Source organism: Eptesicus fuscus, chromosome 12, assembly GCF_027574615.1.
Source record: "Eptesicus fuscus isolate TK198812 chromosome 12, DD_ASM_mEF_20220401, whole genome shotgun sequence".
NCBI lineage: Eukaryota > Metazoa > Chordata > Mammalia > Chiroptera > Vespertilionidae > Eptesicus > Eptesicus fuscus.
In genome coordinates, this window is record NC_072484.1 from 11707173 (window position 1) to 11724408 (window position 17236).

Here is a 17236-nt window from a genome sequence, read left to right on the forward strand (position 1 = left end):
GGCCTGTACCCCCGTCAGACAGAGACAGCTCACCTTCACTCCCTGTAACTACTCTGACACTGAGCGCACAAACATAAAGCTGTTGCTTAACATAAACGCACGGTGTCCCGCACAGGCCCCTGGCTGCCCGACTGCGTGAATAGAGGCCCGGGCCCAGGACGCGCTGCGGGCGAGAGCTGAGGCCACACTCACGGTTGTACAAGGTGATGATGTGCAGGCAGTTCAGCAGCTGCCGCTTGTACTCATGGATCCTCTTCACGTGCACGTCGAACATGGAGGACGGGTTGATCCGCACCTTGTACTCCTTCTCCAGGAAGGCAGAGAACTTCAGCTTGTTTTCCTGGGGACAGAAGAGGAGATGGACGGACGGTTCCCAGGAACACGAGCTCCGCAGTGTCCGACTCTGCTGAGGGCATCTCTGTCCCTCGTCAGAGGGGCACAGGGGGCTCCCAGGACGCCCGCTGCTGCCCAGGGGAGGGCCATGACGTCTGAGGGCTGAGGGTGGCAGCCGTGTGAGGGAAAGTGGGGGTGGGGGAAGCGTGATCCGGAAAGTGAATACCCACCACCAGTGGTAGAAATAAATGCAAAACTAGACCAAAAAGCAAACCTGGAGAAAAGCAAAGCATAAGAAAAGCAGAATGAAGAGGGACCAGTGAACGCGGTGTAAAAGGAGGCAGATGTGGGCAGTTGGGGAGAGAAGAGGGAGGGGTGAGAGTTCAAAACGAGGGGCTGATCCTGGGCACAGCACAGAGGCAGCCGGGGAGCACACGACGTCTCAGGGTCGGTCCTCACTCTCCATCGAGTGGCCCCGTGTGGTCTGCAGTCTCAGCCACCTGGCCTGTGAAGCTGTGAGCTGGCTGCGGTGGGGGAGGCTCAGGCGCCCTCTGACCAGCTTCTCCTACAGAACGCCGGGTGAAGACGGGTGCTCCAGGCTGCTCTGGGGTCTCCGCCCGCCCCCTGCTGGTGCCGAGGTCAGTCGAGTCCTCATCGGAAAAGCTCAGTGGAGAGGATGGGCCCCAACACGCAGAGCAGGTGGGGACCTGGCGCCATGCCGGGTCTGAGGCAGCCGGGCTGGCTGCACGCGGGCCTACCTGCTTGACCTGGGCCACCTCCCTGATGAGCGCCTCGTCATTGACCAAGGGCAGCAACTTCTTCAACTGACTCAGGTCCGTCAGGAAACCCTCCCCGATTTTCTGGAGAATGGTAAAGGGACACGTGGTTTCTGCTCGTGTTGGGACCTGTCCTCCCGTTCGGTCACCCATGCCTCCCACTCACTCTCTGTCCTTCTGACACACACACAGCCCTGCCGGGCAGGGCCCCATGGCAGGCCCTCACCAGGCACTGCCCCACAGCCTCGCACACACCCAGCAGGTAGGAAGCTTCATTCCCCTCCTCCCAGTGAGCACCTGAGCAAGGCCAGGAACGACCACATCTTTGGCTCACAAAACCTCTTTGGCTTCTGGCCTATGGCTGCTGCTTGGCCGGGTGGCCCCACCCCAGCCCGTCCTGAAACCCAGGACCTCGGTTCTGAACTACCCCAGGCCCGGAGACCACTGTCCTCCCATGCCTGGGGGCGGCAGCTGGGCGCCACCTACTCCCATCCAGAGCCACTGCTGGCCACACACAGGAGCCGTCTGCGCCCGCTCAGCACCCACTGGCCATGGGCCTGACGACACCCCCGGGCGGTGGTGTGGCTCTAACGGTGCCCACCGTCCCCGTGGACTCGGAGGTGCGGCCTCACCTCCATGATGGTGTCAGCCAGGCCCGGGTTACACAGGAGCAACCACCGCCGGGGCGTGATGCCGTTCGTCTTATTCTGGAACTTTTCTGGCTCCAGCTCGTAGAAGTCCTTAAAGCTAAAACCACAGAGACAGGCCACGGTGACAGATGCTGTGTTCTGAGCGAGGCGAGCAAGAAGAGCATGAGGACCTTGTGAGGAAATGCCCGGGAGGGTCCTGAAGCTCAGTTTTCCTGCTCCGTTTCCCAGAGAAGGTGGAGCAGCCAGCATCACTGCACACGCGGAGAGTGGCGGACACGCAGCCCACGCCTTTCTGGGTGCCCCACGCCCGCTGTGCAGAGGCGGCTAGCTACACCCTCACAGGCAGCAGGACCGGGCCTTCTTCTGAAGTGATCACGACCGTGGAGAATGGGACACCCTCCCCCTGAGAGGTCTGCTGTAGGATTAAAGGCTCTGGGCAGGCGCCGGGAACAGAGGCATCTCCACCGGCACAGGCCTGGCCGAGGCCCGCCCAGCACGCTGAGTGTGAGGGTGGAAGGAGGGGCTCTAGGATCACCTCCCACTTCCAGGGGATCTGACCTAAGGACTCCTCCGTTCTCCCAGTGACCAGCCACTGCCCATCACACCCTGACCATCGCCCGGTCCAAGGCAGGACACTCGTCCCTGTGGGGCCCTCCTGGCACCCGGCCAGCGGCAGAGGCTCCAGGAGCAGAGCCACAATGTAGAGAACAGGAGCCACTGGCAATGACCAGGTTCAGCCCCTCAACATCACCTGTCGGCCAAGGTGCGCCGGGCAGGCCAGCCATGGCCCACAAGGGCAGCACAACAATGGTGTGGAGCAGGGCCACATGCCTCAGCCACCGTGCATATGGGCAGGTGTGGGGTCGGGGAGGAGGCACGCCCTAGCCCAGGACCAACAGCGGCCTCACTCACACAGAGTGCTTCACGATCTCCGAGTGGATCCTCGCTACGCCGTTGACGGCATGGGAGCCGATCACACACAGGTGGGCCATATTAATCCGCTTGCAGTCCCCTTCCTCAATCACAGACATCCTCCGCAGGCGGTCCACATCCCCAGGGAACAGGGCAGCCACTTGCTGTTGCCAAGACAGAGAGGCATGAGCAGGAGGTCTCACAACGGGCCAGGGGCTCCCTGAGGGAAGTTTGGTTTCCTCCAAGAAAATCCTGGGGCTGCTGCACCCCAGACTTGCACTCACATGCCCTGGTCGCACCTGTAAGGGCCCATCCTCCCACAGTGCATCACCCAGGGGAAGCCCAGGAGGACTCGGCAGAGCGGCTCTGTCAGCGGCCGGACCAGAGGACCAGCGGGGCTAAAGCCATGCCATGTGACTTTATGTTTGTACCATTTCCTTTTCTGCAGGCAACAAAGACAACACGGACTTTGTTTCCAAATCACCCAATTGCTGCTATGTCATCTCTGGCATTACAAGAATAGACACTTAAATCCAAACCCCATGAAGAAATAGGAGCATTTTAAAAAGACCTGGCCCTAACCGGTTTGGCTCAGTGGATAGAGCGTCGGCCTGCAGACTGAAAGGTCCCAGGTTTGATCCCGGTCAAGGGCATGTACCTTGGTTGCGGGCACATCCCCAGTGGAGGGTGTGCAGGAGGCAGCTGATTGATGTTTCTCTCTCATCGATGTTTCTAACTCTCTATCCCTCTCCCTTCCTCTCTGTAAAAAATCAATAAAATATATTTAAAAAAAATAAAAAATAATAAAAAATAAAAAGACCTGAATGCCCAGCCGGCGTGGCTCAGTGATTGAGCATTGACCTATGACTCAGGAGGTCATGGTTCGATTCCGGTCAGGGCACATGCCCAGGGTTTTGGTCTCGATCCCCAGTGTGGGGCGTGCAGGAGGCAGCCGATCAATGATTCTCTCTCATCATTGACGTTTCTCTCTCTTCCTCTCCCTTCCTCACTGACATCAATAAAAATATATTTATTTTTTTAAAAAAAGACTTGAATCCACAACTCCCACGTATCTAGCAGGGGCTAGGTGTGGGGACTAGCCAACAGCTCGACCAAGTGACAGCCCCCAGATCTCAAAATCCTCTGCTGGACAGAGGCGATTCGGTGTGGGGACACAGGAGGGCCACCGGTGCGGGTGCAGCCCATCAGCCTGCCCGTGCTCCCCCCACCCTCCACCCCCCAGCAGGGCCAGTGCTCACGTCCAGGTGCCTCTGGTTGATGGCGTAGATGATCTCCAGGTGCCGCGGCAGCAGCTGCCCAAACATGGACACAGGCCAGCGCTCCAAGGCCTCGGGCAGCACCGTGTGGTTGGTGTATGCACAGGTCTTCTTTGTGATTTCCCAGGCCTAGAACATTCCAGAAAATTCCAGTTGTACTTTGTTTAGAAACAATCAGCTCTTTTGCCAGATGCCTCAGCAAGGGGAAAGTCTCGGATCAAAGGTAGACGTTAAGTCGTGCAGTTTTTATGGCCAGGTAATATTCCATTTTATTATGTACCACTTCTATTTTTTAACCCTCACCTGAAGATGTTTTTATTGATTTTAAAGAGAGAGGAAAAGAGAGGGGGAGGGAGAGGGAGAGAGAGAAACATCGATGTGAGAGAGGAATATCAATTGCCTGCCTCCAGACTGGGGATCGAACCTGCAACCTGGGTATGTGCCCTGACTAGAAATCAAACCCGCGACCCTTCTGTGCACAGCACGATGCTTTAACCAACTGAGCCACGCCGACCAGGGCTGTCCCACAAATGTTACTCATTTGTCTGTAGATGGGCACTTGGGTTGCTTCCACATTGGCTATTTGTAAATAACATTGCAGCGAACATGGGGGTGCACATGCTCTTTCGAATTCGTGTTTTGGTTTCTTTGGATGTATACCCGGAAGTGGAATCACTGGGTCATACGGCAGTTCCATTTTTATATTTTCTGAGGGCCCTCTGTAGTGTTTTCTGTAGTGGCTGCACCAATCTGCATTCTCACCAACAGTGCACAAGCATTCTCTGTAAACTATATTTTATTGGTAAATAAAATAGAGCACTGAGCAGTTTTTACTTTATTTCCACTAAACCGACTTGACACCCACAGCCTGGAGAACACTCATAAACTGTGTGGCCCTGCCCTCTACTGGCCAGGAGTGGACAGGATCCAAGATGAGCCGCCCAGTCCCACCAGGTGCACCCCAAGACAACAGAGGGGCTCTGGGTTCTATAAAACACGGTAAGTTTTGTTTTATGGTTTCACATGTTGATTTAATTAGACTAGGTCAAGGATATACCACTATACTAAAGAATCTAGGACCAAAATTGATCATGAAAACAACATGTAAAGATGCAAACAATGTATTTCTTTAAACGTAATACTTATGGGATTTTTGCTATGATTTCTAAGATGAGAAAATATATACTAGGAGCCCTAACAAGTGTCAGAATCCTTTTCTTGGCTTCCAAAACAAGTGTCCTGTGTCCTTGCACCCCTGTTCCCACTCACTGTGTCCCAGTCCCTGGGGAGAAACACCAGACCTACTCCTGGAACTTTGTTCTCCTCCCCTCAGCCCCTGTCTCCTTGGGGACAATGTCCTGCCATTCCGCCAAGTCCCTCAGTGCTGTAGGACTAGCTCAGTACTCACAACCATGGCTGGGGCAGACTCCAAGGTCAGGGGGTAGTCTCCCCATGCGTACCTCCGCAGGGAATACCATCACCCCCAAGTGCCCAGCTCTGCAGGGAATACTGTCACCTCATGTGCCCAGCTCTGCGGGGGACATTGTCACCCCATGTGCCCAGCTCTGTGGGGAATACTGTCACCCCACACCCAGGTCTGTGGGAGACACTGTCACCCCGCGCCCTTGTCCTCATACTCACCTTGTCCCAGTCCACTTTCTCCACATCCACCAGGATCCGCATGAGCTCAGGAATGGCGAGGGCTGGGTGGGTGTCGTTCAGCTGAATGGCAACCTGAGGTTTACACAAGGTGATACCTTCAATCACCTTGAGCCCATGGAGTGGACCTACGTGGCCGGTATGTGCAGGCCTGAGGTCCTCAGCAGCCACGCCTTAGGAGTCTACAGGGATGACGGCAGGGAGCAGACAGGGCCGCGCAGGTGCTGGGCCAGCTTGAAACCGGCCAAGCAGCAGGCCGAGGGCCACAGGGGGCTGGGAGGACCCCCTGGGTTGGCTCTGCAGCACGTCTGCTCTGCAGCAGGCGCCCAGGACTGCAGGCCTCCCACCCCCACCCAAGGCCCTCTCAGCTAGGGTATGCTGGATTCATTTACAGTCACTGAACTGATACTGCCGAACACGTCTGGCTATGCCCACAGGAGCCTTTCACAGTGTCCTTGCTGCCTTGACTCCTGGCGAGGCCCAGGGTGGCCCTGGTTGGGGAAGAAGAGGGACTTACCCGCCCCCCCCGCCCAGGATGACGAGGAGACCGAGATGAGGGGATGCTGCTCTCCCACCCACGCCCCAGCCTCAAGGAAGAAACCAAGCCTGAGAGCATCCTGTCCTCCCCCACTGAGCTCAATCCCAAGTCAACAAACACAAACCTTGTCTGGGAATATCTCAAAGCAGGTTCTCACTGGGTCCCGGCAGCCAAACTTGGAGGACTTAAAGCGGCGGACGATGTCCTGCAGGGTGGCAGCCACCACAAAGTACTCCTGCTTCAGGCGCAGCTCCTTCCCCTCAAAGAACTGCAGGAACAGAACAGCTCTGGCACCAACCCAGACACTGAGGCCCCCCAGGACCCAGGTAGGGTATCAGGTAGAGGGTTGGGGGCGTCCTGCCCCAGGGACTGCAGAGATGTGTGTGTGGATAAAAGGAGAGCCCTTGAAAGCATGGTGCTGATACCCCAATCCCCACAATCCTGGGGCCCAGATGGCAGGTGACCTGAAGCTAAGGGCACAGATGGAAGGTTGCAAGTGGCCTAACCTGTGTGTGACCTTCAGATAAGGAGTGAGCACAAGGGCAGCCAGCAAAGGGCACACCATCCTGTGTGAGGACACCAGGCAAGGGGCCTAGTCCCTTCACTGTGACAGGCTGAGTGCCAGGAACACCAGGCCACCCAGAAATGCAACCTCCAAAGCCCATTTTGAAAATGCCTTGTGCCTGAAGCTTTAGAATCTGATCAAAATCTCAGGAAGGGGAGAGGGGAAGGGAGCATTTTACCGTGAGCCTTTCAGCACCAATGTTCTTTGCTACTATGTGTATATATTCCTTTGATAAAATAAAATAAATAAAACAAACACAGGACCCACTAAGAGAGGCAGATTTCAAGGGTGATTTTCTGGCAGCAACAAAAATGCCACCAGACACTAAATTCAGTGACAACAGAAGATGTGACTGTGACCTTCATATTTAGTCCTAGAGGCCTGGTGCACAAAATTCGTGCACTTGTTGGGGGGGGGGTCCCTCAGTCAGGCCTATGCCCTCTTGCAGTCCAGGAGCCCTTGGTGGATGTCCGACTGCCGGCTTAGGCCCACTTCCCCATGGACATCCTTAGCGCTGCCGTGGAGGCGGGAGAGGCTCCCATCACCGCTGCTGTGCTCGCCAGCTGTGAGCCCGGTTTCTAGCTGAGCGGCACTCCCCCTGTGGCACTGACCACCAGGGGGCAGCTCCTGCATTGAGAGTCTGCCCCCTGGTGGTCAGTGTGCATCATAGCAACCAGTCATTTCACTGTTCGGTTGATTTGCATATTAGCCTTTTATTATATAGGATGAGATGGACACCAGCCAAGAACTTTTCAAACCATGATTGTCATGCATCTCAAGGTGTTACTACAAAATAGGGACTGCTGTCCCCACTTGACAAATGGGTCATCTCCTTCTTGGGAAAGTGGCATCAGAAAAACAGAAACCGCCTGGACATCAGTCATGTGGTCTCACCAGCAAGCAGGCCTTGTAGAGAGCCCCAGCCTATACAGAGACAAACTGTGGACGCTACTCACATTGTCATTGGGGTACAGGACTCTGGAGATGTTCTCGGCCAGATTTCTGTCCAGGACCGCCTCGATGTAGCCGCCCGTGTTAACTAGGAGTAGAGATGAGATGGTGAGGTCAGGACCTGCATCCCTTCTCCCGTGCGCCCTCACGCCCAGGTGTCGCACTTGCTTCCCTCAACAACCTGAGGACAAACGTTCCTGAACAGAAGGCACCCCCAGAGCTGTTGCCTTGCCTGCCTCCTGCCCGCCCCCTCTAAAAGTTGCTGGGTGCCTTATCCCCCATGCGCCCTACAAGGCCCCCGGCCCCTAGCTCTTTCCTGAGGGTGCGGGCCTGGCAGGGGGGCTCTGCCTGGGAGTCCTCTGCTCACAGGAACCTGCTCTCTGCCCAAAGCAGTGAGCGTGCAGAGAGGGGACAGGAGCTGCGTGAGCAAGTCTTAGGTAAGCCACCCCCCGGAGACTCAGGGCACAACGCACAGTCGTGGAGATTGAAGTCGTTGGGCGCTTTGGCGGACCACAGCCTCATGGTGTTGACAGTGTTGTTTTTGTAGCCCGGCACCGGGGTGTCGTACGGCATGGCCAGCACCACCTGCCCGAGGGAGAGATGGTCGGGGTCGGGGTCGAGTCAGCCGGATCAGTGCCCAGTTCTGGGCCCACCTGCAGAGCAGCGCCAGCCCAGCGGGAAGCACCTGCTCATCCTCCTCTGGCTTTTCTCCTTCTGCCCAAAACCATGTCCTCGTCCACAGTCCCACCACCCTCCCCACCCTGCTGTACACCCGTACCCGCGGCCCCAGCTCTCGGACATCCTGAGTCAGGCCTGACAGGTAAGCCTGAATGCACTCCTGAGGTCGCACTGTCTTTTTAGCCTTACCTGCTCCAGTACGGACACCAGCTTAACAATTCTTCCCACCCTGAGGGGCCATTGTGTTGACCGGGCTCATGCTCCCTCAGCAACCACTGTGTCCTCGTCCACTGCCCTCCACACCCTAACTCTTCTCACTCAACCAGCTTCCCCCAAACACTCTTCCATTTCCGACCTCCATTCCCATGTCTGCGGGGAGGTCCTCCTGCTGTGTGCCTTGATATCTAACTCTCAATGAAGCCGAACCAGCCCGCACGCTCGGCTCCCAACAGAAAGTGCAGGACCTGCTCTCCCGCTACGGAGGCTGCCACACCGCCTCCCAATTCCCTCTGACAGCTCTGCTCTCGGGAGGCACAGGAAGAAGTGGATAAGCATCAAGGTCTCTTCCAGCCCCCAGGCCCTCCAACCGGCCTCCTCACCCGCAGACATGCTTTTGGCGGCCCCCACAAGGGCACCGCGTGGCTTTACAAGATGAAAGCGGCGCCGGCCGCCACAAAGGACGACGGAAGGGCACCACCAGGTTTAAGCCCCAGTGACATCTTTCCCTTCGGATCTCCTCAACCCTCACCCCGCCCGCTGCTCCCCATCTCCATAGCTTTGTCCAAGCAGGTGACAAGCCCTGCAAAACATCTCCAACTGCCCTCCTTCCCTCTCCATGGCCAGCCCTCCGGGGTAAGGCCCTCATCACGTTCAGCCGCGGACGCCCCCGCGGTCTCTGGGCCTCCTTACATACACGGACACGTTCATCCTCCACAGGCGTGCACACTTAGAAGCACCAATCCCCTTCTCTGCTTTTTCAAGTTAAATACTACTTATTAAGGCTCTTTAGGCCTCCAGCCATCTCTGACCTCTCTACACGTCGGGGGCTCTGAGGGGCTGTGAGCTGCACCTGGGGTACAACTGAGAGCCATGGGCACCCCGAGGACCAGGAGCATGTGGAAGAGAGCACACTGAGCACCTGCTGGGGAGCCGTGTACGTCCCCCAGGGGATCGAGGCCCTTGTCCCTGTCACAACGCTGTCTGCCCTGCTTGTCTCCACCCCAACACCACAGCTCCTGGTAAACTACAGAGTGTGGCTTCAGGTTCAGCATTTTCCACTGTCTGGAGAGTTTCTGACAAAACGTAAGAAATCGAAGGTATGAGAAGCAAACCTCCCAGGCTTCTACCTTGTGTTAGGTCTTCTAGGGAAGCTTACGGTGACTGCTGAGTGCACACGTCCCACTCCCAAAGCAAGCCAATTCAACAATGAACCCCCGTGGTCCTGCACTCAGCCCACGCTCCCTGGGACACACGGGTGGGTACCTGCGTGTCCAGCCACTTCACCCCCTCGGGGGTGTGCTCCACTCTCCCGTAGAAGTGCACAGGAAGCATGTACTCCGGCCGGGCCTTCTCCCAGGGGTTGCCGTAGCGCAGCCAGTCATCGGCCTCCTCCACCTGGAAAGCAGCCAGCAGCAAACAGTTCATGGAGCGGAGAGAGTCCGTGGCACTAGGCTGACTCTATCCTTGGTCAGCACTAACCACGCGTGCTGTCAAGATGACGCTGGCCCAGCACTGAGACAAAACTACAGCCTATTTACAATGCGAAGGTTTCCAATTTGGACTATTAAGAAAACGAATTTAAACAAAATTCAGAAAAATGCACTGAAGTGAAAAGACATTAAGAATTACCCGAATTCAGCGATAAAAAGAGTTCCTGCTGCATGCTACTGCATGAATGAACCTTGAAAACATTATGCTGAGTCAAAGACGCCCATGTACTGTATGATTCCATGCATATGAAATGTCTAGAACAGCCAGATCCAGAGAAAAAGTAGATGAATAGCTGACAGGCACAGGGGGGTGTGACTGGAAATGGGTGCTTGGTTTCTTTTTGGGGTGATGAAAATGTTCTGGAAATATGGGTGATGGTTGCCCAACTTTGTGAATATATTAAAAACTGGATGTCCCAAAAGCTGTTATTTAAAAATAAAAACAGAATCACTGAAAGCCCGCTGCTTTGAAAATGTGTAAAGTGGTGCAGCCACTGTGGAAAACAGTATAGAGGTTCCTCAAAAATGTAAAAATATGCCCAGCATACGTAGTTCAGTGGTTGAGCATCGACCTATGAACTAGGAAGTCAAGGCTCGATTCCTGGTCAGGGCACATGCCCAGGTTGTGGGCTTGATTCCCAGTAAGGGGTGTGCAGGAGGCAGCTGGTCAATGATTCTCTCTCATCACTGATGTTTCTATCTCTCTCTACCCTCTCCCTTCCTCTCTTAAATCAATATATATATATTAGGCTGACCCTAATAATAAAATATTATTATATATATTTTAATAAAAAATATATGTATATATTTTATTAATAAAATATATATTTTTATATAAAAATATATATTAAAATAAAAAATATAACTAGCATAAGACCCAGCAATTCTGAGTATCCAAAGAAAATAAAAACACTGATTCAAAAAGATATACACATCCCTATGGTCATTGCAGCATTATTCACAATAGCCAAGACATGGAAGTAATACAAGTATCCAAAGATAGAAAATGGATAAAGAAGATGTGATATAGACATGGAATATTACTCAGTAATAATACACAATGAGATCTTGCCATTTGAACAAGATAGGTTGACCTAGAGGGTATTACGTTAAGTGAACAAGTCAGACAGATAAAGACAAATACATGATTTCACTTAGATGTGAAGTCTAAAAAACAAAATGAAACAGAAACAAACTCATAGATACAGAGAACAAATTGATAGTTGCTGGAGGGAGAAAGACTAGGGGCATGAGTGAAAAAGGTGAAGGGAGATAACGGTCATTTTATAATCTCCAGTTATAATATGAATAAGTCATGGGGATATAATATATGGCACACAGAATATAATCAACAATATTGTAACAACTTTGCATAGTGGATGGTTACTAGACTTACCATGGTGACCAGATTGTAAGGTACATACATGTTGAATCGCTATGTTGTACACCTAAAACTAATATTGTATGCTAACTATACTTTAAATAAAACAAAACAAAAATCTCAAAAATAGAAAATAAAAATCTTTGATCATTTCTTAAAAACAGAACAAAACACATGTACATCTGACAAACACACACATAAACTGTGAGTGAAATTTTCTGAAAGGTACCAGAAGGAAAGCTGCATTTCTTTTAAGGCAGGAAGGAGTATTTCTATAAATTAAACAATCGGTACAAATCTGTTTTAAGTTTCCTTTTACGTCTAGCCATAATTTTCTTTGCCCACATGTTATTATGAGCATTTTCAAACATACAGGAATGTTAACAGAATGGGCAGTGAACACCCACGCGCTCACCACCTAGGTTCTATAACTGTTAACATTACACTTGATTTATCCATTGATCCATTAATTTTGGGTGCATTTCAAAGTAAGTTGCAGACATCTATACACTCCTCCCCTGACCACCTCAGCATGCACGTCTTTAAGGACAGTTCATCATGTGTTTATTTTTTAGGTTACTATATATACAGTGAAATGCACAAATCCTGTGGATACCATTGGTGAGTTTTGACAATTGCATCCTGCGTGACTCAAACCCCATCAAGACATAGGGCATTTCCATCACCCCGGTCATCAGCTGTTTCGCTGAGACTATACTAACTCTTGAGTTACAAAACCTTCCAATCCTAACCACATCCTGGCTTTATATGTGACTTTTAGGCCCCAAATTATACTAAAAAAATTATTCTCCACCCACATGGAATAGTTATGCCTTCCATTTGGAAATGCCAAATGAGGGGAAGCAACCACCTCGCCAAGAGGAGGACGGGGAGACTGCGTTTTAAGATGACGCTCTTCACTGATGTGGTCCCGACCGCCTCAGGTTTGATGCTCTAGAACTGAGGTTCACTCTTCCTAAGGGCCCCTTTCCTTTGCAGGGTCTGGCCTCTAACCCCACATGGTGCTGTTCTCTCACTGGTGTCGGGGAGACAAGGCTGAAGGTGGGAATAAGACTGATGACAACTGGTCCAGGTCAGTTGTCCCTCTGAGGGTGAACCAGCGAGGGGCCACTTTGGCTCTGCACTGAGATACAACGGGAACCAGCATGCGCCTGTGATATTCTCACCACCTCCAGCCAGCCTCCACCCCTGGTGTCCCCTGTAAGGTCCAGCAGGCTCTGGGCCCCACCCCACCTGTGCGCAATGAGCTCACACAGGAGACCAGCCTCCGCCGGCCCCTGTGGAAGATGAAGAAAGCATGGAGCTCGTAGGATTGCCCTGACCTGCCCGACCTCTGCTTGTCTAGGACTGGCATGTGGTCTCTCCATGAAGGAGTTTAAAATACTAAAAGCTGGGATGGCTTTTGCGTCCACTGTAGACAGTGAATCTTGGTGGTGATTTTTTATCTCACCACAGGGGTGGCATTCGGGGGCCCGCTCGTGGCCTGTGTGGAGGGCTTGGGTCTCGGGTCACTCTCGGGTTTGCACATTGTCCCTTTCCAGTGAGTCCGTGGAGATCTGTGGTTTTGTTCTCCTGGGTTTCAGGGGAAGTGTTTTACTTTCTAGTGATTGATTGTTGGGTTTTGAAATACCAAAGCTTTCTTTTGTTGTGTTTTGAAATAAATCTCTTTTAAACTTAAAAAAAAAACAACTACTAAAAGCTGAACGGAAAGTGCATCTATTTATTTTCTTGCACAAACGAGAGCTGGAAATGAGTGAAGGAACCAAGTCTCACCCACCTGCCAGCCATTGACAATCTTCTGGTTAAAAATCCCAAACTCATAGCGGATTCCATAGCCATATGCTGCCAGGCCCAAGGTGGCCATCGAGTCAAGGAAGCAGGCTGAAAATGGCAAACACAAAGAACTTCTTCTGATTCAAGACAATCAACATGTTCAAGGCCCACCGGAAGCAAGGCCCTAAGTTAACCAGGCGCGGGGATGCCAGCCTCCAGGGGTCAGGGATTCCGTGGTGACCACCGTCAGCTTCAGCTACCATGAAAAAGAAAACTGAAACACACCCTCACTCCCTTCGGCTTGAGAGCCCGGGGCCACACCAAGAAGATGTCGATGTGGGGTAAATGTGGGGGTTGTGGGAAGATGCGGAGGGGAGAGAACACAGCCACACGTGGGGCATCTCTAAATGCATCAGTCCCACTGCCAACTTTCTCCCAGAGTCTCCCTCGGACCGACGGCCTCCCATCCCCCGCACAGTCAACCCCAAATCCAAGCTGTCTGGATGGCAGGGGCCACATCTACACACTAGTGGAGAAGGCACAGAAACAAGGGCCGGGAATGCACATTTCTCTGTCCACGACGCCAAATACCCAAGCACCAGAGTGCACCCAGAGTGTGCGGGAAGCGGCTGGAGCAGCATGTCACCAACTGACCCCTTGTTCCGATCTTGTCTTGGGGAAAAGAAAGCACCATGCTTTAAATAAAGACCCAGAACGCAGCCTTATTAACCTTCTGGATTAAAAGAAAGAAATAAAGGGAGAAAAAAAACTCTACACAAAATAAGCAAAAAACAAACACACACACAAAAACATGCCTAATTCACCAAACGTGCCCAGGCCCCTGGAGGCCAGGCCCTTCACTGAGGGAGAGAAATAAGAAAAAGCCGAACACGTGAGATCTGGGCTCTTGTTTTGAGGAAATCATTCTCACAGGCGGGACAGAGGCCGCCGGAAGCTACCGCGGGCTGGGCTGCCCAAGTGAGCACAGGTGACAGGAGCTGTGGAACCAGAGGGGCCCAAAGGAGGAGGTGCCATCACACCCGCCCACAGGAAAGGCCGGGGGCACCACAGACGTGGCAGGACCGGCAGTCGACATGAATCTGATGGGAAGGCCCTGAAATGCCCAGAATGTAAGTGGATTGTGAAGGGCAGGGGGTGGGACTGCCTGGCTGACAGTCCCCAGCTTTGGGGTGAGAGGGGAGGGGAGGATCCACTCCAGTGAAGAACACCAACCGGCCTGGAGCTTCCCTGGAGCTTGGGAAGCAGGTTCTGTTTTCACTGTGATTAACAGAATGCCGTCAGGGGAAGGGGGCGGGGTGGACTGACCCTGGGGCTGGAGGACCTGCGGCTCCCAGGGGGCTGCAGGGGACGCAAGCCCTGGCTCACTGTCTGGGATGATCTCACCATCATACACGCAAACAGGGCCCTGCCCTGGAGAGCAGGATGCCCGGGACCCACAGGGGCTTTTCACACTAAGGGTGGGGGTGGGCAGGCCTTGCCAATTGTTTCTTTCTTTTTTTTAATCCTCACTCAAGGACAGGCTTTTTAATGAATTTTAGAGAAAGGAAGGGAGAGAGAAAGAGAGAGAAACATCAATGTGAGAGAGAAACATGGATCAGTTGCCTCCCGTATGCACCCTGCTCCGACCGGATATCGAACCCACAACCTAGGTATGTGCCCTGACCGGAAATCGAACCAGCAACCCTTTGGTGAAAGGAATGATATTCCAACTGACTAAGCCACCCGGCCAGGGTGCCAATTGTTCCTTTATACAGATCCATGTGCTGTTTTGTTCGAGATAAACATGTCGCATTTATAATTTATGAAGAATTTACTTTAAAATTTAAAAATACAAGCACATGACCCCCCCCCCCCCATCACCTAAATTTTAGGGCATTTGCTCCCTTTTCAAAATGACAATTCCCAAAAGGGGCCATGACGCCAAGTGGGAGGGGCCTGAGCCCACCCTCCCCTCGGCCCCCAACACAAGAGCAGCACAAAACCTAAGTCATCTTTGCCCTTAGAGACCCTGGGCCCAAGCGCCTTGATGTCACAGTAAAATCAAACCTCACCGTGACTGCTATTTCCACTTCTCGGTTCTTAACCCAGCTCCCTCTCCCCTAAAACACTGGCAAAAATAAATAAAACAGAAAAACAACAACTGAGTATGCTCTCAAATAGAGTTCACCAAGGGAGCAACATCCCCCAAAGGGAGAGAGCTCTGTAAGGGGTGTGTGTGTGTGTGTGTGTGTGTGTGTGTGTGTCTTTCTCCCAATGACTGGCTTTGGGATCGTGCAGTGAGGTTGGTATACTGGAATCCCCTCCCAGCACCAGTCACCCAACACTGGCAAGCCTGGTCTTCATGATCGTTATGAAGGGCCCCTTGGGTGACAGAGACATACATCTTGCACTTTTTCCCGGCCAGAGGCAAAGATTTTGACCTGGAGCACACACTCGCCCATCCACCCTGAGGGACCACTTTATCCAGGAGCATGGGTGACCTTGGCCTCACCATGTGATCACTGACAAGGCACCATGTTAGGACAATCTTGTCCTAGACAGGTGCCTGGGGTTACCTGCCAGCCTCCCCAATCCTCCATTCCCCAGGCCAGCGTCCTCTTCTATTTCCTCCAGTTCTTCCAAGTCCAACCCCAACTGTGAATAAAAACAGAGGCAATATTTTCACATTACTTAATATTTTCACTCAAGTACCAGGTGGAATGATATTTAAACCCTGTGAGTTTATATCAAAGGGTAGAGTCTGCTTCCTTTTAGACTTGAAAGTCCAATGTTAAAATCTGATGCTTAATCGCTGATCGAAAATGAAAGTTTCCAGGTATTTCAAAAGCTGTCAAATTACTTAAGAATTACAGTCAAAATGAGACTTGGTTTAATAGCCAAAGATATATACTGCTGTATTACTGATTTACTTATAGTGGACAGATTATAACATGTTTCCTAAAAATGAAACCAATGGTTTTAGTAATTCTCTAATTTTGCATGGTCTAATGATAATTACATGACATCTTTTTAAACCCAAATCTAAAAACACCTTTCCGTGGCATTCCAATTATATTCAAGCCAACTTGTGAAACAGATATGGTATGTTAAAAATTAGAGAAAAAGCAACGAAGTCACAACCACTTCACCTAACTGAAAACCATCCCAGAATATAGCTGTTAGGGCTCTCAATTATGTTGTATTGATAATTACTCCATTAATCTTAACTTGATAAAACCTATCACATTAACAATCAACAACACTGTTTAATAAAAAAATAACTATATTTAAAAACAAATAATTATTTACTGAGAAGAGTTGCAGTATTTCATATTTTTACAAAATTCTTTAATGGATTTTCTGTTCCAGCATTCAATATGTTGAAATATCACACATCATATAGCATCTGGAAAACTCTACTGCATACTCATGAAGTATGGAGTGTAAAAGGCAAATAACATCCTAGTGTCATGAAAATAGTTCTGACCTAGCGGACCCCTTGAAAAGGTCTCAGGGAACCGGAGGGTCTCCAGACTACACTTTGAAAATCTAATAAGTTACAAAGAGTGGAAGAAGAGTTGTGAGAAAATTAAAAACATAAAAGTCATACAAAACAGTTTAGCATCTATTAAGTAAACTGAATGGTGCTAACACATACAGTCATCTGATTTAGATTTCAAAATATTGACTTAACTCCCATAACAATTTCAAAGAGTGTGTTCCACAAAAAATATCTGGAATGTGGGGGGGGGGGGGGATTTACCCGAGACATTACCAGCTTAGTCTTGGAGGGGGGCGGACATGATCCCCCACAATGCTGGGCTGCCTGATGGCCCTGCAAGGCTCACACACACCTCCTCCAAGAAGGCCCCCAGAGACCTCCCACCTCAAAACCAAACCGAACCTAAGCAGAAGCAGTGGAAGGTTCCTGAAGGTAGGACGACCGTGGTAAGGATCCTTCTGTGTATGTGCAAAAGGGCAGAAGCGATGCATATTCACACTCAGAAAATTCT

At 51.5% G+C, this 17236-nt stretch overlaps 1 protein-coding gene across 1 annotated transcript in view; it reads right to left on the minus strand.

Moving 5' to 3' along the window:
* The window catches only part of PYGB (glycogen phosphorylase B), a 39142-nt gene that overhangs the window by 13684 nt on the left and 8222 nt on the right, over positions 1-17236 (minus strand). The window contains exons 3-14 of the mRNA XM_008141153.3: positions 15800-15878; positions 13228-13331; positions 9822-9953; positions 8135-8246; positions 7667-7749; positions 6270-6413; positions 5590-5682; positions 3931-4077; positions 2672-2835; positions 1742-1856; positions 1092-1193; positions 193-340 (exon numbers count right to left, since the gene is read on the minus strand). Coding sequence (XP_008139375.2) covers positions 193-340; positions 1092-1193; positions 1742-1856; positions 2672-2835; positions 3931-4077; positions 5590-5682; positions 6270-6413; positions 7667-7749; positions 8135-8246; positions 9822-9953; positions 13228-13331; positions 15800-15878 — 1423 coding nt within the window. The remainder of the gene's footprint in view (positions 1-192; positions 341-1091; positions 1194-1741; positions 1857-2671; positions 2836-3930; positions 4078-5589; positions 5683-6269; positions 6414-7666; positions 7750-8134; positions 8247-9821; positions 9954-13227; positions 13332-15799; positions 15879-17236) is intronic.